The sequence below is a fragment of the Channa argus genome, chromosome 18, assembly GCF_033026475.1.
Source record: "Channa argus isolate prfri chromosome 18, Channa argus male v1.0, whole genome shotgun sequence".
NCBI classification, from domain to species: domain Eukaryota; kingdom Metazoa; phylum Chordata; class Actinopteri; order Anabantiformes; family Channidae; genus Channa; species Channa argus.
This window is the reverse complement of record NC_090214.1, coordinates 8,173,871-8,197,667: the sequence shown is the minus strand read 5'-3', so window position 1 is coordinate 8,197,667 and position 23,797 is coordinate 8,173,871. Positions and strand designations below refer to the sequence as shown.

Below are 23,797 nucleotides of genomic sequence, written 5' to 3'. Positions count from 1 at the left end.
AATAAACAAACAAACAAATAAATAAATGCCATCTACTTTTCCACAGAACTTGACTTTTATTTTTAACATTTGGTAGGTGTAGGTACTTTAATTGTCTAAAGATATCTTGACTTTAGAAAAGTACAAAAGTAAAGCGACATATTTCTAGGTTTAACAGAGCCTGAGGCACACAAGTGTAACATTTCCACAGGCACCTTTTCCTTTAAAAGCCAAAAAAAAAAAAAAATGCAATTTGCGAAACACAACAATAAATAAACAATAAAACAACACACCTGAAACCACAAGTTGCATCTTTCCTTAAATAAAAAACAGATCTACTGTTTTTCTTTTATTTACTTCTTAATGTACCTCTATAAATGGCAATGGGCAACAAAAAGTAAGACTGTGTCATTTAATCACATTTCTTTGTCTCTGACTCTCCCTACTCTGTGAGGCTGAAGCTGGTACACAGCATTTTTGTTTTTACCTTCATTTAAACAGGGAAATCTTAATGAGCGCAGTTCCCTTGCTCATTTGCACCCTGTGTACAGACAAACAAATGTGAAAGTCTACAATAAAATATAGCAATGCTTTCAGTAATCTGAATTAGAAAACCATAAAAGTAAGGTTACATAACAAGGGGATAAAGTAATAAAATCAAATAGCAGGGAGTTAAAACTTGGCCTTGAATTATCGGCTGGAGCCTGAGCCCTAACTGGTGAGAACAGTGTTACATCTGATTGCAATTTAATCCAGTTGCAGGAAGTATAAAAACTAACCTTTTGATCTCTATACCGAATCCTAGGGGTGTTTGTACTTTGTGTTTTCAAAGAGCCAAGTTGTGAAATTACAATAAACACACTGTGAACTGTGCAATTTAACTGGAGTCGTTGATAGCGTTATAGCATTGATAGGACTAACCACAACAACAATAAACGGACAGTTATTTTAAACAGTCTGTCTTACTATGTCTGAAGTAAAGCACCCATTGTTTTGAAAGTTCGCAATAATTCTAAGCCAAAATTGACAATCCTTTGCTTTGCATTTCTTTATCTGAGTGTAGGAAGAACATCTTGGTGCCTGTATTTTCCAAAAAAATGTTTAGCAGTCGGGTTTTCAGGAATTCATCAACCAATAGTCATTTTATTTTTTCAATTGTACTCCCAGCAAACAGAGTTAAAAAGCAACAGGTGCTAGTGCTGGATCAAGGTCTGCTTCTGCAGACCAGGTATCAGTGGCCCACACAGGATTTCAAATACTGCTACAAGCTCACACCACGTAGTCATTTGCAAAACAACTGCAGCTTGGTTCATTTTTAATGTTGCGCACATGCTACAGAGACTAGAATGAAAAGCCCTTTGTCAAGACCTGAGAAAACAGTACACACCAGTGTTTACTTTAAATTCCATGTCTGTCCAAATAGTACTGAGGCTAAATAACACAGACAGATAATATGGAGACTACACATCACGCAGCCAAGCTTTGGGCTTCAACCATCTTTAAAGCTAAACTGACGGCAAATTTAAGCAAAGCCAACAGCAGCAAGTTTGGTTCAAAAGCCACACTCAAATAAAGCACTGATGTACCTGGTAAAGGACTCGTCTGTAAGACAAACAACATTTGACACATTTTCAAAACATTACCAGATTTGTTTACGAGCAAAACAATGTCATATAACATTGGTACAATGTGCGTATGTGCGTATGAGGTTGGTTAAACAGAGAGTGAGTCACTGGCCAGTAGAAAAGAGAAGTTAGCTAGTGTGAAAGGTTTGAAACGTTGTGAGGTTTACTTCAGAAACATCCTCCACTTGGAAATGGGACTTTGATACAAGATATTGAGAGAGCAAAGGCTCACACTAAAACACAATTTTAAGGAAAATGTATCAAGATAACCATGTCCTGCCTGGTAATTTAATATTTGCCTTATTTTAACAGCAAATTGCTTCAAATAACAAGAGATGAAGGAGCTCTGAAATAACCCCCAAAAACATTTAGGCACACACTTTGAGAAGTACACAGAACTGAATCACAAACCCCAGCAGACACATTAATTCAAACCACAGAACAGCTTTACTACTAAAGCCATGCAAAGAAGGAAAAAAATGATCAAGCACAGATGTATAGCGTAATTAGGAGGATGGTGAGGAGGTGGAACAGTACATACTTACTATGGCAACAGGTACTCTTTTGCATTTCCATCTCCTGATTGTAATCGCAGCCACAAAGAAGAAAAAGCACAAGTAGAAACAAATGTCTATGCAGATCAAACCACAGGCACGGAGTTAAAATTTAAAAAAAAAAATTAAATGTGAATGAGGGAGAGAAAATAATCACAAGAAACATTTTTAACAAGAATGGTTGGGAACCATTCTTATTAGACCCCAAATAGATGGAAAATGAAAAAGTAAAAGAGATACCGTACATACAGGGACACATGTTATATAACATTTCAGGCATTAGATTACACCTGCAATCAAACCTAATCATCCCCCTCTCCCTCATGTAGCGGTTAACTTTTTGCTATTTGTAGCTCATAAACAAAAAGATATAAGCTTGTGGGTAAATTAATGCCAATAATTGTTTACATAAAAGTATAAATACCTGCTTGTTTACAATTAAACTATCATGGATGATACTGCTGACTTAGGTGTAATTTAATAGTAATACAGACCAAGAGGAAGAAAATTAAAAGAATGAAAACAGACTGAGACATCTGTTCTGGGCTCCAACATAGAAAGTTTAAGAATCCTAATTTCATTTAAATTTAAAATGCAACTGCCTTACCAAACCATCTGCTTTTGTCATTTTACATTTTTGCACGGCATAAACCTGATTAAATACTCAAAACCTCTTGGCCTGTTATTACAGAAAGCACAGCACAGCACCTGTAGTAGTTTTATTAAAGAGCACAACAACGACAGACGCCAAGACAGACAGGCAGAGGTCTCTGCATTCCCTGTGTAGACCCTAGAAAAGCCCAAACTGGAGAGCTGGAGAGACCCATGCTGATCCAGGCAGGGCTAGATCAGGTAAGTCATGTACATCAAGCCGACATACCTTCATCTGCTCTGACTGGGGTGCTGGGTGGTGTGGTGGTGGGCTTCATGACTTTGGGTTCCTCTACAGGCTCTACTAACTGCTCAGTGTCTAAAAGAAAAATAGAAAAATGAAACAGTGAGAAAATACTTACCCTCAAAGATGGGAACAAAGACTAAAAGCTAAAATTTTTAAAAATGCATTTACATTTATTCTGTATATGAATTTTTTGTGGTATAAAGTTTGAATCGACCCACACTTTGTCTTAGAATCTGAAGGTGTCAACAGCGACAAATTTGCAACAGAAAAGGAAAAAAACGGCACAGAACCAAACAAGGGAGGAAGCTTTACTGCAAAACGATTGCAAACACACCCCAGGAAAATTACCAAGAAAATATATCCCAAAGACCTAAAGGAACCATAACTACTGTTAGCTTTTTGTAAAATCGGTCACAGGAGAGAGAGTGGACACCGACAGAGAATTTTTTCAAGACAGGTTAGCAGGAAGAGAAGAGAGGCACCATGTCCACAGGGGAAGCTCTGATTGGATGATTGTGCACAGTTGGCTCAGAAGTTAGCATAACACTCCACAGCAAAAGCGCTTGTCCTCTCTCTCCTCATCCAATCAAAATGCAGAAAGAACTCTGATCTCTTGTCCAAGACATCAGAGAGAGGGGATTTGGGGTGGGGTAATCAAGGAAAAGGTTTCAGATTGAACTTTGGGATAGGGAAGGTGCTTGCATGTGGTGTGTGATTACAAATAAATAAAAACACCGGCAGATTCCAATCGCCTAGAAAAAAGGAACAGACACAGCAGGCAGGGATTCACAGACTCCCAGCGCACTGTGTTGTGAGGCTGACCAGGGCTGAGCAGGGGAGGAAGGAAGCAGAAAGCCAGAGTTTAGGCATGACTTGGCTTCTTCTGTTGTACCTGGAGCCTGGTTTGCCTTAGCCGTCTCTAGCACTGACGGCTCCTTGCTGAGGGCTCGCAGCACAGCGCAGTGGAACTCCTTTTGTGGGGAATCTGGAGCTGAAAAAACCTCATCTGCGGTCGAAAAAACTTCATCTGCAGCAGTCTCTGCAGAGTCTGTGCTGCCCTGAGCTGGCTCAGCCCCACTGGAGCGGCCGGGGGAAGAAGAGCCCTGCTGAAAGGCTGTTGCGGAAGGTGTAACTGCTGTAGGTGGGGGCTTCTCTAAGCTGAGCGAGTCTGTTGTTGACTGTAGAGGTGTGGAGACAGAAGCTTGACACCCCAGTTCCGAATCAGGCTCAGGACCGGATATGGTGGAAGCTGATCCCTCCCTACCGGCGTCTTGTCGCCGCACTGTGAATCCATGTTAATGAAATCTCTCCACACACTCATAAATTTTTGTTTTTTTATTAATAATTTTCCTTTTGCTATAGGGGTTTCAAAATACTCCTAATTTAGAAGAAACTGAAGACTATAACTGAAATAACAATATACTTATGATGAATAACTATAATAAAACACACATTTAATGTCTTTCTGCTTTGGCACCAGTAAAATTTGTATTTCTGTTTAAGTGTAATACCATTTCATGTGAAAGTGACTAAACAGCAGTTGTACATTTTTCTACATATTCCTGTTGTTCCCCCAATGCAATTAAACTTTGAGGATTAATGACACCTACTTTCAATTATATATACACATAATCATTTTAATAACGTTTTTGAGGAATTAATAAATATTTCTGGTGAATTTTGTGATAGGTAGACAAGATGTTTATTATCATCCATGAGTTTGTGTTCAAATACTGACATTTATTATCTCCTCCACCCATCACCTTTACCTTCAGTTCCTTTCTGTTTCTGCTCCACCTCCCTGCGATACTCTTCCAGGTCCTGGTTGGTGAGTTTGGTGAAGGGGTTGGGATCCTGCTTTGTGACGATAACCTTAGGCTGATACTCTTTTTCGATGATGGCCTTGGACGCTGTCACAAGCTCTCCCTTTAGGGGACGGACACACGGACACACACACACGGACACACACACACACACACGGACACACACACACACACGGACACACACACACACACACACACACACACACACACACGAGGTGAGGCAGGCAACTCTTACATGTAATAGGTTTTAAATACACTGTCAAATGCTTGTAGAAAAACTTGTTTTGGGGCCATTTATACACACACACACACACGTAGTCTTAGCCATAAATTAGCACATTTAACATCCTCAGTGCACAGGTTAGAGCCAATAGGCTATAACCAAGGACCAGGAAGAACAGATTGTGATGTAATATAACAGAAACCTTATTGTAACAGGAAAGAGCAGAATCTTTCTTTTTTCACGCCAGACATTAACACGGCTACATATACGCCAAGCAGTGACAGATCAAAGAATTCAAAGATTCAAGCCAACCGTATGTGAAGCAACAAAGCATGACTGCAGTGAATTAAGAGCAGTGGTTTCCAACTACTGGTAACACCAACAGCTGCGTAATAGCAAGGTAATACTGGGTTAATGTATGGGTAATCTCTATATTCTAACAAAGTAATCAGGGAATACTTTAGTAATAATTCAATGGTATATTTGTACTAAAAAAGTAATGGGGCATTCATTTTAATAATTAAAATTTTGCCCTACTACTTTGTTATTACAGAGAAATGACAGCTTTATCACGTAAACATTATCCCTTTATTACCTTGTCATTTCCACTACTTACCACATAACATTTCCACACTTATTAGAGGTCATCCTATAACTTCAAAAAGCTTTATTAAGGACGGTGGATTGGTGGGTGAGGTGTTAGTTCAGTTCAATAACATAGCACTGTAGCTTGGTCAAATCTCAAACAGGTGATAAGAGCTGTTAACATTACTTACACAACTTGATGGCAGGCAAAAATCAAACTTGAGTGTGGGGAAAAAAGGCTTAAACACAACTGTCAAACCAAAGAGTGTTTGAGGTATCACTTTGTTGCCACTGAACAAGTGGATTCAGTGTTTCTTCATTTCAGTGAGTTGTGTTCTGTTGTAAAACCATTAGCTGATCTTAGGTAGGTTTCAAAATCTCCCAGTTAAAATGGAAAACAGTGTTTGTTCAAGTTAGTAGGCTGTAAATGTGTACATACAGAGTCAATCGTAGGTCCATGTTGTCTGTTTAAGGATCCAGAGATGACCTTTAAGCCATATCACCAGGCCCTTACATGCAGCAAAAAGCACAATCGCCAAATCTAATACCTGCCTTCTTTACTGCCCACCTCAACTTGCACCAGTACACTTTGAAAAAATGGTGAAATCCCTCCTGCAGACAGACTCATGACAGCCGAATACTGACCCATTTTTAATCTCAAGGTAGCTGCTACATTCATTGTCAAGATTATTTAAAATGTTGAACAGTTTAATTCATACAATCATACAAACTTAAGAGTTAAAACATTCTTACTCTAACACTATAACCACTTCATTTGTACAGGCCAGATATCAAGTGTTTGTCTGCAGACTGAAAGTAATGACTGGAGGATGATGTGAAGTACAAGTGAACAGAATTTGTGACTGGAGCAGTAAGTACCTTTCTAAATGATTTAGCAGGACTATAGGACCCCTCGGACACATCGAGGCCATCAATAGTGTCTGTACAGTCAGACAGAGGGGCGTCCTGCAATAGTAAACCCAGTGAGGGAGGGCACAAGCCAGCTTTTGAACACCAGCACATTCAAATTAGAAGTCTGTCAGGCAGGTGTAAATGTGTGCAGACATTCACAAACAAACATACAGGCTCACACACACATGCAAACACACACACACACACGCTTCCAAAGGTGGAAAGTGAACGATATCGCACTCAATTAGCAAAACTATTAGTGTTACTCAAGCAAAAGTCTGTATTCTGTTTATACTAGCTGTGGTAAAAGTACAAAAGCAGCTTCTTTTAAAGACTCTTATGTTGTTATCTCGGCTGATGTGGCAACAATCTCAATAATAATACGCACACCTTAAATCTGTAATTATGCATATTTAAGTAGCTGCATTGCTTCTTAAAAATCTTAAACTCTTGGGAAAAGTACAGCTAGTTTAGTAGTTGGTTGTATTCCACCTCTGTGTACACACAAACACAACATACACGTGCAGAGAGATATGCTTGTGTGAAGAGATGTGGGACTGTGAAATGCAAAGCGCTGACAGCCCAAATAGCTGGAAGCATGCAGTGCAAAGACAAACTATTCAAACAGGGGGGTGCTATAAAATATATGGCTCATATGGTTTGATACAAAACATCAAAGCCTTCTGACATACTGGTGAAATTACAGCTAAACCTTTATTCAAACCTGACTAAACCAATACAGAAAATCAATTAACAGCCCCTTTTTATGCCCCCCCCATGTCCTGGTCCTCTTGGTGTCCAGGATATTAATCAAGCTCATGTAAACAAAATGAGCCAAGAACCTTCCTCTGAAAGAAGGCTGAACCATGCAAACTAAATCCAAAAAGATAATTTTATTAAATTTGTTTCCATGTTTTGCACTTTTATAATTTAAGAGAATAAGGATGCATGCTCAGACAAAAAACACGTATAATTCTGTTGTCCATTTTAAGACATCATAAATGATCAGCCTGCAGATGATGAGACAGAAAACAGTCTCAACTCTGAACTATCAAAGGAAAGCAAAATAAACAAAACACAGGTGAATTTATGTGTGTGAATAATGAGACAACCTAAGCTGGCAGGTTTGGAGAGCAGAGGGAGGTTACCTCTCCCACATACTACTCACCTGCAAGACTGACAATCTCTGCAGTTAAAAAAAAAACAATGTCACAATTACAAAGTCACCCCATGCTCTAAGAGACAACATGGAGGACTTGTTTTGCTCTGTCTTATAAGTGGTGAAGTTACTCCAAAGAAAAACTGATGTCAGATGAAATTTGATTGGATCCAATTTCTTTCATTAAATCTCAGCATCCAGAATAACTTCACACACAGTATTCAGACACAAAAGCAATCTGGTTAACGGGTGACTCCAGACCTGGACAGAATGTGTTAATTTTGACATTGTAATGCATCTTTTGTTTAGCTAATTATAAGACAGAAAACAACACACAGTATTTCTTTCCAGGTCAGGATAGCTATAGCAGCAAGGTTTGCATGTGCCGAGTTCACAGACTTACCTGGGTAAAGGTGCGTTCCACCATAGTGCTGGCACACAGAACCTGAGACTGGGGCCCTGCGGTCTTTATATCTTGCAGGTTCTGCTCTCGGATCTACAAACAACAACAACATTTAAAGAACAAAAGAAACAGATTACATCTTGCTCAAGGTGCCTCTGTATGCATCCAGAGTCTCAAGTGCACAAATAAATTATTTTTAATGAGAAAAGCTAAAAGGCTACTGCAATACCTTATTCCTCATCTCCAGGACTTCTTTTGGGTTGGTGTTCATCGGAATGAACTGATTGGCTACGGCAGCCTGGCGAAGTCCATCCTCCTTATTCCACTGTAAACACCACGAAACATGTTAAAAGCCAATGAAAACCAGATATACAGATTGACAAAAAAAAAAAACCCCAAGCACAAAAATAAGTTAAGACAAAATACGATGCAGGCTTCACAAAAATCATGCTGAACTTAAATGGATAAAGTTGAATGACTGTAAAAAGGGTTGGATGTAAATTAAAAAAAAAAAAAATATTTGAAAAAAAATAAATGAGGCGGCACATTTTGTAAAATATGTGTATGCTTTTTTGTATAAATTTAAAAGGGGAATGCTGGCTATTGTTCATTAGCTCTCTGATGCTTAATAATTGGCCCATAACAGACTATCCTCAGTAAAGTAGGACTAGTTAGGTCTAGCACAAAAACTTTATAATATCAAAGTTTAAAGCAATAGGATGGTTTTGTGTTTCTGCTTTATGAGTTTTATTTTTATTATCTGGAGACAGACTTCTAGACCAAAAATGTCAAAACAAATCTGTCATGAAAACATGACATTCAGCTAGGGACATTTTTTTAATGTGTGTGTGTAATATATTTTAGGTGGGATGAGCTAAATCCACGTTGAGTATTAAAACTGTTGAGAACCATTTGTCGTCATCATTGTCATTATCAGAGACAAAAAACAAACAAAAAACAAATAACACACTAAAGCATCACAGATTGGGAAGAAAAAAAGACTGTGGGGGGGAAAGCATGGGGTGGGTGGTAGTGGTGAGGGGTGAGGAAGAGGGAGGGGTGGGTGACTGAGACGATGAGTCTGGCTTACGAAGCGAGAGTGGCAGTGAGGGGTGAGCTGGCATCACCAAAGTCATTTCCCAGGCTGATACACAACAAGGACGACAGAGATAAGAGAGAAACACACCCAAGGACACTCGCCCACATTGGGGGACAAAAAAAGCCATTGTCACAACGGTACACACTAAGACAAGAGTGTATCTTTCCTGCAGAGGACGAAACATTTTAATGGCTTTATAACTGACAATTTTCTTTTTAATATGGAAAAGAAATACCCTATCTAATTTTTATTTACACTGAGTAAACCTGGTAATGCTCAGCATGATTGAAGGAGAAAAACAAATGGCCGTACCCATTTTTTTTTTTTGCACTAAATCGAATGAGCAGCTGGTGAATAAACAAACCAAATCTTCAGCAAGCATGCAATATATTGTCTTATATTTAAACTAAGCATGTAATTGGCGGTGGAAAGCATAAGCTCACGACTACATTCTTGTGTTTACTCTGTTGGCTGCTTAGCTGCCAAATTGTGGCTAGATGAGAAAGGGTTTCTGGATGAAGGTAGCTGGATTGGGTTGGTTAAGTATGAGATGAACATGTAAACACGATATACTCACTGAGAAAGTGTCTCACAACACAATTTCCTACTTTCCCAACAGGAGATAATTGGTTCAAAAGTCAAGTCAAATTTCACGGCTGTCGTTCTGCTTTTTTTTTTGATCAAACAAAATCCACTCATGCAGGCCCTGATGCGTTCAAAAACATTTTCAAACTGAAACCAGTAACTAGAGAAAACAGATCATAATAGAGAAAAATAAATGCACAACTGGGAGCAGTTGCAGGTAGTTAAGAAAAAAAAAAATAAAATGTTTTTTTTTTTTAAAAAGCAGGCTACATGACTCTTTTCCCACGGAAATATTTGTTTCTTCTTATTAAATGTCTACAACATATCTGGGGTTACACTGTACATTAAATATTCTGAGAAACATTGCACCTCCCTCCTCCTTATGAGAAGGATTAAGCTGATATAACCTTTATCTAAAGCATATTATATGATATTCATATCATATTTCTATATATTTTGTAAGTCATGTTTGTTTCTAACACGCAAAACTAAAAGCGTATATTACAGGGTGAGCAATTGTGTGGCTTCACCATGTCTTTTCATATTCATTTGCCCACTTGAGGACTCATGCCACACCCCTGCTGCTCGCTCCTCTGGGAAAAACATCAACACCAACAATGCATTACACTACTACACATGCAGTGGGGCATGCTGTGGGCAGCTGGCCTGGCATCATGAAGCATTAGGAGACCAGAAGGGGAAAAAAAGAGCAAAGTGGGTCAATAGATAATAACACCTGTGCTGCTAAGTAATTCAGAGAGCAGAAGTAACTGCATTAAAAAGGTAGGATAATAGGACACTACAGTGTGAGCAACCATAAAAGATCCTAAAAGGTAGTGAAAAGCAGGATTATGCAGACTCCAATTTTTAGAATGAAAGCAGATAGCAGCAGCTCGGAAAAAGATAATAAAACAACCACTTCAACTATGTACTGGACTTTTACTCCTCACTGTCCCCAGGGCCTCAGGATGCCGACCACCTACCCAATCCACCAACAAGGTAGCTTTAAAATCTATACTATGAACAATAAGGTAGGCACAGACCAAGCAGTTGGTTATACAGCTTGGCACGCAGACACCGGACGAGAGAGACTGCAGCAAGGGTTTGACGTGATCGTGTGTTATGTTCGTCCACACCTTAGGCTTCGACTTGGGGCTGCTTCCGTCGGCCCCGTCCTCGTAGGGCTCGTCAGGACGGTTTCCGGCATTGAGCCAGCGGTTCTTGTCATGCTGGCCACGCTGGAAGCTGTGCTTTAGTGGGGAGCGAGCACCAGAGTCACTGTCCTCCCCATATGAGTAACCACCGTGGGCAGAGGGAGCGCTTTCCACATCACTGTACTTTTTAGCTTTGTCTCGCAATGCCGGGCAACGATAAGGGTAGCCTGTCCTGTAGCCCTGGGAGACAGAGAGACCAATAAAAACAACAGGATAAAATTATTATTGCAAAAATGACCTGTCTAAAATTAAACCTTTAATTTAAAAAAGAAATGCATTTATTGGCAATAAAACACACTCTTGTTCATCTTCCAGAAATAAATGTGTCACATCCAAATTACAAGATAAGTTACCATGCTTGCAGTTTACCAGACATTTTCATTACTATAATGTCCAAGTATTCCAATAATTTCAAATGATATTTAAAAAAAAAATAATTCAAACTCAACAGCCATAACATTATGGACATTAACATGGGAAGTGAACATCATTGATTGTCTCATTACATTCACTTCTAGGTGGCAATGTAATGAGACAATCAAAGATGTTCACTTCCCCATGTATTTATGTACTAATGATCATTACTGAAGTTGTCTTGGTCAAGACCATTTTGGTCGCAAAAGTGGGACCATGTCAATATGAGTTGGGTGGTCGTTATGTTCTGGGTGATCAGTGTATATACTACTGCTGCTCAGCTGAAGAAGATTAAAGGAGAATTTCGGTCATGTTCTAAAAGAATAATTTAATCCAAGATAATCATACAGATGCTAAAACCAAAGTAAAATCTTCTATACTGATGACTTGTTAGTTATCGGTCTGCAACATGGATTAGCTTGTTGTCGGCACTGTGGACTTCTGTTGTTGTCCAAAAACTATTAAAACAAATGTTCTGACTATGTTTATAGCAATTGGGGTTTTTGAAATAAAGAAATGTGAACCAGTAGACAAAAGTGTTTAGATAATGTTATTTAAATTCTCAGAGGTCTATGGCACAGACAAACTAATCCAGGCTGCTCGCTCACATGTTATATAAAATGTGAGTAGAGAGGGCGAGGACACAGTTTTGCTTCCAACATCTGTGGAGCTATTGTGGCTAACAATTAGTTTAGAAGAAAACGTACGCTTTAAAAATTTCCCCATCTCCTTGTACCCACCAAGTTGTCAAGCATTCTCATGAGCGCCTCAAACTCCTGCTCCCCGACTTGCCATTTGGGGTGTGTAGAGGACCCATCACCAGCTGGCTCAGGTACCCGTGGGCGCAATTTGTATTTGGCTGGGTCCAGCATCACTAGATTATCTGGCCCTCCAGCACTGGCCAGTGTTCGCACCTGCAGGAAAGGAAGGGGGATACAGAAAGACAAACCACACAGATCCAGAAAACAGAAAGGAATTGTGGACATGAGGACATACACAAAACAAATCCAACATAACCCACAATACACATGAACATGAAGACAGTGAACATGTATTGAGATGTGGAGAAACAGAGTGACAAAGACAAGTGTTATGGAAAATGTAGACAAACGCAATGCAAAATATCACAACATAACACACCTGGCTGTCTATATTATCATCCCGTATGTTATAATACATAAATTAAATGACTTAACCATAAACTGAAATATCAGAAAGAATGTCCAACTTTGTACTGAAACATTATTACAAGGAAACAACATCATTTTGTCAGTAAAAGGAGGCAATAAGATGGTAAAAGAACTTTTAGTGCAAGATTCATGTCACGTAACCACTATCAAAATATGTCTTTGGTTAAATAACATTTACAGAGTCCAGTACGTGTCCTACCTGGATCTCACAGGCAGTTACCAAGTTGTGTATGTAATAAAAAGCTTCCTCTACTGTTTCACCAACAGAAACCAGCCCATGGTTCCTCAGGATGAGCACCTGGCACAAAAGAAAAACTAAGACTTGGCACAGAAACCACTGCTGTTTGTGTAATTAACATGTTTTTGAATTTATGTAGTTAGAAGTTACATTTTACAAGGTTTTATTATAAAACTGTTACATTCACATTTACTTCGCTGCTGAAGCAATATTATTCAACTTCATTTCAGACACATAGATGTTACCTTGCTGTTAGGCCCTAGGTTTCTCTGTATGAGAGTCATTTCTTCCTCATCCAACAGTATGCCGTGATAGTCGTGGTAGGCCACCTCACCTAGAGAGAGCGCCTCAGGTGAGATGGGCAGCAGGCCGCACTTCATGGCCGACACCTGCATCCAAACAAACAAGACGAAACCTTGCATAACCATTATATATTTTTATCTCTCTGGTTGCACTCAATATAATTACTGTGTATACACTTACCGCAGCACCAGCAGCTGTGTGTACATGTACAATACACTTGACATCAGGCCGTGCAGCATAGATGGAAGAGTGGAGAATGAAGCCAGCCTGGTTGACTCCAAGGTTGGTGCTGCCCCGGTCCACTATCTCACCTTGAAGGTTTATCTTCACCTGGATGGAGCGGTAGACAGTGAAGGGTTGGTCAAAGCAACAAGCAGAATTTGACGGGATTAGGTTGTGTTGAGCAATTTTATTTGAACAGATATCAAGAGAGAAAAAACATGTTGTGTCATTTAATAGGTTCAATGGAAAGCAGCAGAGATTCCTCACCAGACTGGAGGCACTGACTTCACTGAAAAGGAGCCCAAAAGGGACAACAAGGAAGCGCTCCTGGTCTGAGCTCACTCTGACCTAAAAAGATCAGTAGACAGTCACTTCAGATATCGATGTTGCATGGATACAGAGCCAATTTAAATCAATTAAGGCCGTTGGTCATCATAAATTACAACACAAACACAATCTATCTATCTAAATCTTTATACTATAAGTCTTGATGTTCATTGTGTCGGTTAAATTTCTGCATGACCCCCCAGTAAATAAATCAATTACTGTGAGGTGGTTGTAGATGAGCTCAGACCAGCCAAACAAGTCTGTGAGACGATAGAGGGCAGCCAGCTTGCAACGAAGCATCTTCTCGCCTTTGTCGTAGGAGATGGAGTCTGAGCCACGCAGATCATTCACTGGAGTCACCATACCCAAACCTGAGAGAAAGAGAGATAACACGAGGTGGAAGGTGGAAAGATAACCAAGCTGATTCTAGATAACATAGATAACAAATCGATAATGTTTCTTTGTCTGGAAATCAACTCTGGCATATGCTGCATTACTCATTGTGAGCACAGACACACACACTTTTCTGCTTACTCATGTTGAGCGCCGCCATGCCTCCTTGTGGTGCAGCGGGATACATGGAAGGCATGCTGGTGGTCATGAAGTCTGCGATCTGCTGCAGAGCCAAGAGACTTGTAGGGGTTTTTCCCTTCTTTAGCTGATCCTGGATCATTGTTTCCAGCTCCTCGCAGAATGCCTGCCATTCATTGATACAGATACCAGGAAGACACAAGCAAACATAAGGGCACAAAAGGGTAAGGTACAGAGAACCAAAGCCTCTAAATGCATGAGGATTTGAAAAGTGGGCACTGTGTTACAATAAAGCAAAAACATGTAACATTAATAAACACAGACGGTGTTCATACCCAGGTTTGCAAGTTGATTTTCAGATCTGATTGTAAGGCACCTGGATGTTATGTAAAGTATGGAAGCTTTAAGTACACATGAAAAATCTTACTGTACAGAAAAAGCATAATTACACACAGACAGGCACTGGGCAAACATTATTTAAAAGTACACAAAGCAGAGACAAGGACAGGCCTGAAAAATTAACTCCCTTAAGCTTAACAAAGTAAAAACCTCATAATCATAATTGTGGGTCTTCTTGCAGGACTTGAATATCAGTGCTTTTAAAACATAGAATGGGCCATTTGAAGAGGGATCGTCTGCCCTGGGTATTCAGCTAGTGACAGACACGCTGCTGATGGAGAGTAAACTGGATTCATCATGTGATGTTGAAAAAGCTGCTGCCTGTACAGTAAACAAGCCTATTTGCATGTTAAAATGCTGGCTGTGACTGTGTGCAGTTATAACCGAGTGTGCTACTAGCTAATAAAGTGAATGTACCGTAAGTAGGGGTCTGTTTTTTATTAAAAGTTAAACAGTGTTTCACAAACATGTCTGTTTGACTGACCGGGCTCTGCAGTATCATGGAGACCCTCTTCTTCTGCTCCATCATGTTGAAGTCCTGTCTTAGGTCAGGCGCCATGTTCCTTTCTCGCTGGTACTCCGGACTGCTCTCATCCACCCGGTCGAAATACCGCTCCTTGTGAGGAGCTGTGGTGGGAGGGGGGGCCGTCACCACTCCAGCACCTGACTCGCCGTTCATCCTGGGCTGGCCTCCTATAGAGGGAGAAGCAATTCATCTTTTAACTGGGTACAACACGGGATACAAAGAACACTATAAAACTGTCCAGATTTGGAGTTTGCATAGTGCCTGCTTCAAAATGATTAAAAAAGGTATGTGATTTTATTAGTAGTGTGTTTAAGAAGTAGATACAAAAAGGCCCTCTATACTTCAATATATATCAATAATCAATTATATCAATTAATTATAAGAAAATCAGACATGACGATGCAGATAGTGGAAACAAAGAAAAAGTGTGCCATTCAACATAGAACAGAAAGCCACTTTTTCCTACTTCCCATTATCTGCCTGCTCCTCCCAGCCCTGAGAGGTTTTGATTGATTCCCACAATGTGTTTCCTGGAATCACACCACCACTCTGGTGTCCATCCAGGGGCAAAGGAAACAATAAATAAAAGAGATCCATCAAATGTTCATCATTATCACCTAGAAATATTCAATGCATGTCATAAACGTCACTAGCATTGTAGAATAAGGAAAAGGAAAAATGAATCATTAGTTGCAGGACTCTACATATTCTACTGCTTCCCCTAAAAGGCTAAATTGATTTAGAGCCATAAAAGAGAACACAGAGACACATTTGCAATGGATCCGTGTCCATCCAGCTGGCTTTATGTGAGGATAAACAGCCTCCACCTGTCTGTCACAACACAGACAGCGCAGGCTCTGACTCTGAAGGACACAAACAGACTTATGAGCATAAGGAAATTGTGTATAAGCATGCATGGGAAACTGATGGACGGTGTTGCTCTGGCAAAAACTGAGTCATCCCATTAGTCTGCATCAAGAGAAATGTGCAGCCAAAACCACCATGACAACTGCAGACCAAACCCAAAGCATGCCATGTCACACTGAGAGCCTTTAACTGGTATTCTAAGATTTTCCACAAATTCAAACTCAACTTTTTCACAGATCTTAGGTCACCTGCTCCAATCCAGGTTTTTGTGATTGCATGCTGTTTGACTAATTGTAGGTAGACAAGGCTTTTGTCTATTTACACCCCATAAAAACTAATTTAAAGAAAGTAAACAAAGGAATGATTGACATAAGAAAATCTCTTACAATATTTACTGAGACATATTAAACTGAAACACTATGAATTACTTCACCTACATGTGAAGAAACACTGTGTGCAAAGAGTAATTCAATACATTAAATAACAAACTAAGAAAAACCGATAATAACCCACGTCTCACAGGATCTCACGTGGACAAATAACACAACCTCTCTGGTTAACAAGTCAAAACAGGAGCTTCACCTCTTGAGATCTCTCAAGAAAAGTAAGCCATCATTACATCTGATGGTGTCCATCTACCACTGCTCCATTTAGAGCATCCCAAGCCATAGGATTCTAGTGTGGTACGCGAACAGCTTAATTGGCAAAAAAGCCCTGCAAATAATCGTAAATACTGCCCGGAAAATCACAAACACAAATCAGCTTGCCCTGGAAAACACCTACACATTGCCTGTGAAAGGGATTATCCATCATAAAGGATCTAATTTCTGCCCTCAGGAAGGTGATACAAGACCAACAAGAGCAAGTATCACAAAACAGGGGAACAGCTTTCATCCAAAAGCCATCACCATATTGAATGCTGCACTAAAATCACATCTCATAGACAACGTGCAGTACTTCTTACTTTCCTTATCCATTTATTAATACTTGGCTACTTCTGTAACATCTGAAATCTTTTGCTCAAAGTTTTTTATATATACATTTTATATGCTGTGTGTGTGTATATATAAAATTGTTGTTACTAAAATAATACAGCACAATAACATCTCACTCTATTTCATACAATGGCAATAAGGCATCTTGTATCTTGAAATAAGAGGGCAGTTTTGGCCAAGATTGACAACTTTGTAAAAGCCAATTAAAACTATTTCTCCTTTCTCATTTCTCTTTGTTTTCATTTAATCGTTTGCTGCCTTATACTGCAATTTAGAAAGTACCAATATAAGCAAGCTTTTTGTGCAATCATTTAAGTAGGAAACTTCTGTTCTGTCTCCAGTGCATGATTAGGACATCAGCTACAGACAGCAGAATAAAAACCATTAGCAATTAGCTCTGGTGCCAAATACACTAATTAGGTAGAAAAAAGATCCTAGCTCTGACTTGTTATTAATACAACTGTATCTGCAAAATGGTTAAGCCTATGTCAGTCGTTTGATGCTGGAAATTCAGGAACAAATCCCACAGGACATCAACTTAGACTCCGCAGTTCTTCGAAGGCTGACCAGTGTCGCCAAGGTTTACAAGACAGAGGTCTTAATGCTTCTAGACTGTCAGTCACATCTTGTTCCCTTTGGTTATTTATGCTGCATTTGCTGTCTGTTGTTCGGTTTCGCGTTTACTGCCTCCAACAATGAGGTGAAACATTCTGCTGTAGACATTCTGTTTTTTACAGAGTAGTATGGGTCCTATTAGTACTGCTGCAATGTAAAATGATCCTTGGCTCTTGAGGCTGACATTAGCTCCACAATGCACAGCACCACAAAGCATGCTTACACCTGCAAATACAGGATGAAGATTGGAATTGATAAGTGCCTTTGAAAATGCATGAAGATGAAAAATAAAAGAGGAGAAGCTGGAGAAAGCACGAGGACACAGATAAGAGAGTTTTTAAATATTAATGGGATTTTGGTCTTAATCGACTTAATCCCATTGAGCAGACAAGCCTTGTTGTAAATCAACAAAAAAAAAAAGTTAAGTGTCATTGGCGTTCTAATCTTAAAAAAAGGAAAGTGACACTCAAATCCCTCCAGCTGTAAAATAGCAAACATCCATTCCAGCAAGAACAACTCTGGTACATCATTTTCTACTTCATATAAACTATATTAAAACAATTGATTCCATCTGAGACTTGTTTATTTCTTCTGGACAATCTCACAATAACAATATTTGCAGATGCAGGAAGATTCTACATCACAGCAGGATCGTTCAGCTCATGACTACAGGTGACCCTGCCTCGCCAGACCCCATTTTTCCTTACTCTCCTCAGAAATCTAGACGCAGGGCCTCTGCTAGCCTCTTATAAGTGCAATTGCTATGGAAACTAAACACATTACCATGGCAACACGAGACAGCCTTTGAAGTTCACGGTTATGTAAGCTGTGAGCCAACAGTACACTGCAAGCCAGTCAGTGACACAATGTGCACATCTTCAAACTAATGCACTACTCATTTTTCATCTCAGGAATTAAGTGTTTTATTCAGTCATTGTGGGTCAGAAGTAATGATGTAATGCTAGAACCAGATTTAAAAATGGCAAATCTAAAAGGGAAATAAAAGAATCAATGTTAGATTAGTTACAAACGTTACGAATATCAGAAGAATTACATGAACTGGTTATAATAAAAACACATGATATGGGACTGGTATGCAAGGAAACCACAATGTTTTACAGCTTTGAAAGCAGAAATAGCAATATGCATTATGCATCAGCGATGGCAGGAGTAAGGGCTGTATTACAAGACAAGGGATGGATTTCAAGATTTCAATTCACCTACCTGAACCCTCTTTACGAGGAACAGAGTAAAGTGGAATTTAAAAAACAAAATGCATCTTGTAATGGCCTGCCTCCCTAGATGCAGACTCACCCTTGTTTCCATAACACCACCCATTAAATAGCCTGCAGTGGAAAGCACCCTGTCCTCAGTGAGTGGAACAACGGGTGTGTCTGAAAAGCACACGTCGTTGTGCTCGACTTTAGTACGAGTACAGCTAGAAAGACTTTAAACAGACTGAGGGTAGAGGTTATATCATTTTTCACTGGTATGAAGAACATATAGCAGCTTACAGACATATCAAACCAGCTATTTCTATCTATATCCTTTGACTTTATGTATCTAAGGATTTCACTGGTCTCCAAGCAACAGGAAAATCTTGTGATGGTGAATCAAGCATCACATTCATACAGTGCTGTATGAGCCACCTGCATATGTGTGAGAAATCTACATCTTGATTTTTCACTGTAAGAATTAACTGTTTTTAAACTTAATGTTTCAAAAGTATCAAAACAAAATGGCAGACAGAGGATGAAAACATCTGATCCTTACACCACCTTCTATAGGATACTACAAACTGTAGCTGTATTAAACTGCATGTGCTCATTGAGCTTCCTGTTATAAACCTAGTGGCCACACACACCTAATTAAATCTTAGACTGAAGGTTGGAAATTATATTATTCCTTAGTCATGTTCAACTGCACCAACACCAAAATTCAGAGTCTTAACTAAACCCATGTATATCATTCAAGCTAGAAAAAAGAGGTGTGGAATGGTCAGCCTGCTAACATGAAAAACGATCATACTATCATTCATTTTTTTAAGTAGCTTTAATGTATTATTCCTCCTCTTTTTTAACAAGTTAGGATGCTAAGATTTAATAATTAGGACTACACACTAGGTACAGCTGAGTTTTTCAAATATTTGTTCATAAACAATAAATGGACCTGATTATGTCAGTTTTGCTGTTTTTTTAATGTAATTTAAAACTGACCAAGTAACACTGTCATACCTAGAGCCCTGCCACTGGCTAACAACTACACAGGTATGCTAGTTTTTGATATATCTGACACACACAAAAACTTAAATCCCCAACTGCTGTAAAGCTGCCTCGATTACTTGTTAATAGTTACTGCCGTACAGAACAGCATGATAAAACACCAGAAGGAAGACATATTTACATGTCTGTATGTATAATATTTCATAGTATGCACCACCAAATATTCTTCTTAAACTCAAACCATAACTTGTGTGAGTATCAGGGCAACACAACTATGTACAGGATGCTGTTACATTAAACACTAGGTAGGATTTCCTCTACATAATTGAGTCAAACTGATTTTTTAAGCTCACTGTGACACCACACACAGATTTTTTTATTCTGCCCAGGAGCAGCCATGAGGCAACAACAGGTTCCCCAGTGTGTGTGGCTCTTTGTAAAGAGTAAAACTGCTCAACATACATTGTACAAGTTTGGATTTTGTGATAGTTCTCTTTTGAGAAATCGAGACTTGCACCAAAAACATATTTTCAGCATGACTAAGCTGTAACAACTTGATCCATTTACTTCATTCCAAAAAAATGCCAGTCAAGCAAATAACCAGTGAAAACACCATTATGTGTTTTAAAAGAAAAAAAAATAATTTAATCTTGCTGGTCTTCCTGAACAGTCTGTATGCAGTTGGTGTTTCATGCAGTTTTCAAGAGGAGACAATGCTCTTTATATTTCTGAGCTGGATGCCTCTCATTGCTGGTCTGTGTGTGAAGAGATCTGTGTGTGTGTGTGTGTGTGTGTGTGTGTGTGTGTGTGTGTGTGTGTGTGTGTGTGTGTGTGTGTGTGTGTGTGTGTGTGTGTGTGTGTGTGTGTGAGTCAAACATAACTATTATGACTGGTAGAAGTACATTAGGCGTTTTTTCGCATTGCCCCACATATTGTCTTGCACTCCCAAGAAGTCATACAGTTATTTGACAGATGGGCTAACAGCGGACAACCTAGAGCTCTGTGTTTAACTAACTCATGAGGTTTAAACCACAACCTATAGGTTAAAAAAAAAAAAAAAAAAAAAAAAGGCAACGACAATATGACTTGTAGTAAGAATAATCATGATGCTCTGCTTTATTCCCTTTAAAAATAAGTTTGGTCACTTTCTCAAGAAAATCATAACCATGTCCAGAGATGTTGTGTGTCTGGCTGATGTGTTTTTAATAGTTTTTATGGACAACAACAGAGGTCTATGTCATCAACAAATGAGTGAATCCAGGCATTGAATCCATCGTTCTTTTCAGTTAATCAACTAACTGTCAGACAAAGGCCCATGACAATGTGTTAAAGCCTAAAGTGAAGTCCTCAAATTTCCTGTCTTATCAAACTAAAAAACCCAAAACCCAGAGAAAACATCTCCTCCAGCTTGGAGAACATCACATTACCATGCACTCTCTCACTACAATGCATTTAGTTTTCCACTAAATATATTCAAGAGTGCAGTTTCCATGTATTTCCTCTTAGTCAACTGATGTTAACCCTATGAGAAATGGGTATAACAGAATCCCAGAGCAAAGATAAACTAGAGTAAATGTTACACACAAGTCCAAGTAGTTTCCATCCTAAATATAATTGCAACCAAGATGGAATACAGGAATAAATCAATTATTTTACAAAAATCGCTCCCCAGACTTGTGTTACTAAAACATGTAGTAACTAAGTTTCACTCTCAGTAAAACTAACAGCATGGGAAAGGTATTATCTGTCACTGATCGCCAAGATGCTGGGGTGTTTATCTGGCTGTGGCACATCATACAGGACAGAGTGGTGGGAGATTGCTCTCTGAAACAACACACCCCTCCCTGTACAGCTTGACTGGCCTCGCACTCTGGTTTCAACTATCACGTGTGCATCTGTACACCATTCTGCTGGCTACTATTTTGATCTAAACATACTGACATGACCTTTAGTGACCTCAATGATCTGAATCAAAGTTCAAAAGGGTTGGGATGCAGAAGGCTGTGGGATCAAATCCCACCCCACCAAGTGTGTCCCCACCCAGCCACGTAAGGCCATTTTAGTGCCGGTCTAGAGCCCAGATAAAACGAGAGGGTTGCAGCAAGAAGGGCATCTGGTGTAAAAAAAAAATAAACAAATAAAAGCTCATGCCAAATCAACGTGTGGAACATGTTCCGCTTTGGCGACCCCTGACAAGAAGAAAGCTGTTGATCTACGTTCAATAATGGCTGTTCTTAACTATTTACATAAAAAAGTCTGATTGATTACATACAGGGAGGGAGGAAAGCCAGTGAAATAGAGAGTGAACTCAAAATGAGGAACACTTTTTCAGCTGCACTGCAGTCAAGGGTGTGGGCGTGAGGAGTGGGAGTAAAACAAACACTGAACTCTGTATCTAGAGAGAGTGTATGTGCATGTGTGTAGCAGCATAGTATGTGTCAAGGGTGGTAACATGGAGCCAGACTGACAGAGCTAAGCTCCCTCCTTTGGGAGATTCGTTCATTCTAACAGAATTACCAAATCCAGGGAGTTACCATCCCTGAACACACACATACACAATTTGTCTTGATATTTTGGCTTTGTTAATCCTCATATTGTCTAAGGGAGAAGAGACTTCACAGTGGACATTTGAAATAAGCCAGATAGCAACAGCTTAGTGGTCATATCGTCCAGTTTAGGCAGACAGCAGACATCAAACCACCTTAAAAACAGTTAAAAAGTTTGCAAAGCAAAACATGCAACCACGTCGCTTCACAAGTGTGCTAGTGTTGGTAACAACTTCAGAGTGATTTTTGTAGATATTTTAATGTTTGTTTTTAGTTTTAATATGGCATTCAATCTATTAGATACTTGATTAGTGATGAACTAAACACAAAAAAAAAGGGGAACCATGTACATAGTATGTTTCATCATTAAAAAGTTAGCAAGAAGTTGCATTTATACGTGTCATGATATAAACTATATTTATACTTATCCATTACCATGCAGTGACTGTATAGTGTAAATTTATCTCCCTTTTATTCTTAATTTGTTATCCATGTGTACTGCACTAATGATTGATGTAATCTGGATGCTGTACAGTGCAATTACCCATAGGAGATTCATAAAACCAGTGCTCTCTCAGAAAATGCAAAACCTGCTTACAAACGAATGTGCAGAGATGTTATTATGCAGGACATGGAGCTGCCGGACCTCGGGACAGAAAACTGCTCCATCACAACAACTGAATTTCCCAACACACGCCCAGATAGACACACTCCGTGCAGAAACACTTTATGGGGATAAATATCGACCGGAGCGGCACAATGGCCCACGTTAATAGCTGCAGTAACTGACCTTAAGTAAAATATAAAATAATGCGACTACACAGGCCTCCTCGGGCAGAAGGCTAACGATACGGGAGGGGAGGGGGGGGGGCACACACCGAGTACAGAAAGTGTTTGCCCTGGGTTGTTATTGTTTTAAACAGGAAACGGACAAGGGTGAATCCACTAAACCGCAATAAAACTCGGGAACATTCGTTTTACGTTGTGAAAACCTGCACGTCAACCTCTCTGCAGACTCCCCCGATCGAAGGCAACATACGAGGAAAGCACAGCGAGCTCGTCACCGTGAAACACAAGAAGAAAACCTATGGCACAACCATAAAAAAACACATGGGCCATGTTGGGCCGGACGAACACTGCTGCAGAAATGCAGCGTATCAATAGTTTCAGAGCTTACCCTCTCTTTCACGAAGTGATGAAATATAAACAATGCTGGCTGTAAACGGCACGATGGTTTTCACAATTTTATCCCCTACCCTGGTGCTTTCAGAGTGGGTTTATCTCTGCGCTTGCCGTCCCTGCGTCGTCGTTCCGCCCCTCCACCATCATCCCACTTGGGTGCG

General features: G+C 39.6%; 1 protein-coding gene across 23 annotated transcripts in view; it reads right to left on the bottom strand.

Moving 5' to 3' along the window:
- add1 (adducin 1 (alpha)) overlaps positions 1-23,797 on the bottom strand; it is a 26,232-nt gene extending 2,435 nt beyond the window's left edge. Inside the window, exons 1-19 of one of the 23 annotated variants that reach the window (XR_010911448.1) lie at positions 23,632-23,793; positions 15,168-15,376; positions 14,288-14,450; positions 13,973-14,124; positions 13,694-13,774; positions 13,385-13,534; positions 13,147-13,290; positions 12,863-12,961; positions 12,214-12,387; positions 10,889-11,239; positions 8,391-8,486; positions 8,162-8,254; positions 7,768-7,785; positions 6,567-6,653; positions 4,826-4,982; positions 3,949-4,338; positions 3,039-3,128; positions 2,150-2,183; positions 467-520 (exon numbers count right to left, since the gene is read on the bottom strand). Coding sequence is in view for 22 of the 23 variants with exons in the window: in XM_067483475.1 (XP_067339576.1) it covers positions 469-520; positions 1,566-1,581; positions 3,039-3,128; positions 3,949-4,338; positions 4,826-4,982; positions 6,567-6,653; positions 7,768-7,785; positions 8,162-8,254; positions 8,391-8,486; positions 10,889-11,239; positions 12,214-12,387; positions 12,863-12,961; positions 13,147-13,290; positions 13,385-13,534; positions 13,694-13,774; positions 13,973-14,124; positions 14,288-14,450; positions 15,168-15,362 (2,508 nt within the window). In the remaining variant the exon portion in view is untranslated. Of the gene's footprint in view, positions 1-466; positions 521-1,565; positions 1,582-2,145; positions 2,184-3,038; positions 3,129-3,948; positions 4,339-4,825; positions 4,983-6,566; positions 6,654-7,767; positions 7,786-8,161; positions 8,255-8,390; positions 8,487-10,888; positions 11,240-12,213; positions 12,388-12,862; positions 12,962-13,146; positions 13,291-13,384; positions 13,535-13,693; positions 13,775-13,972; positions 14,125-14,287; positions 14,451-15,167; positions 15,377-23,631 lie in introns of all 23 variants that reach the window. The other 22 variants (XM_067483475.1, XM_067483479.1, XM_067483478.1 and 19 more) reach the window with 22 other exon arrangements.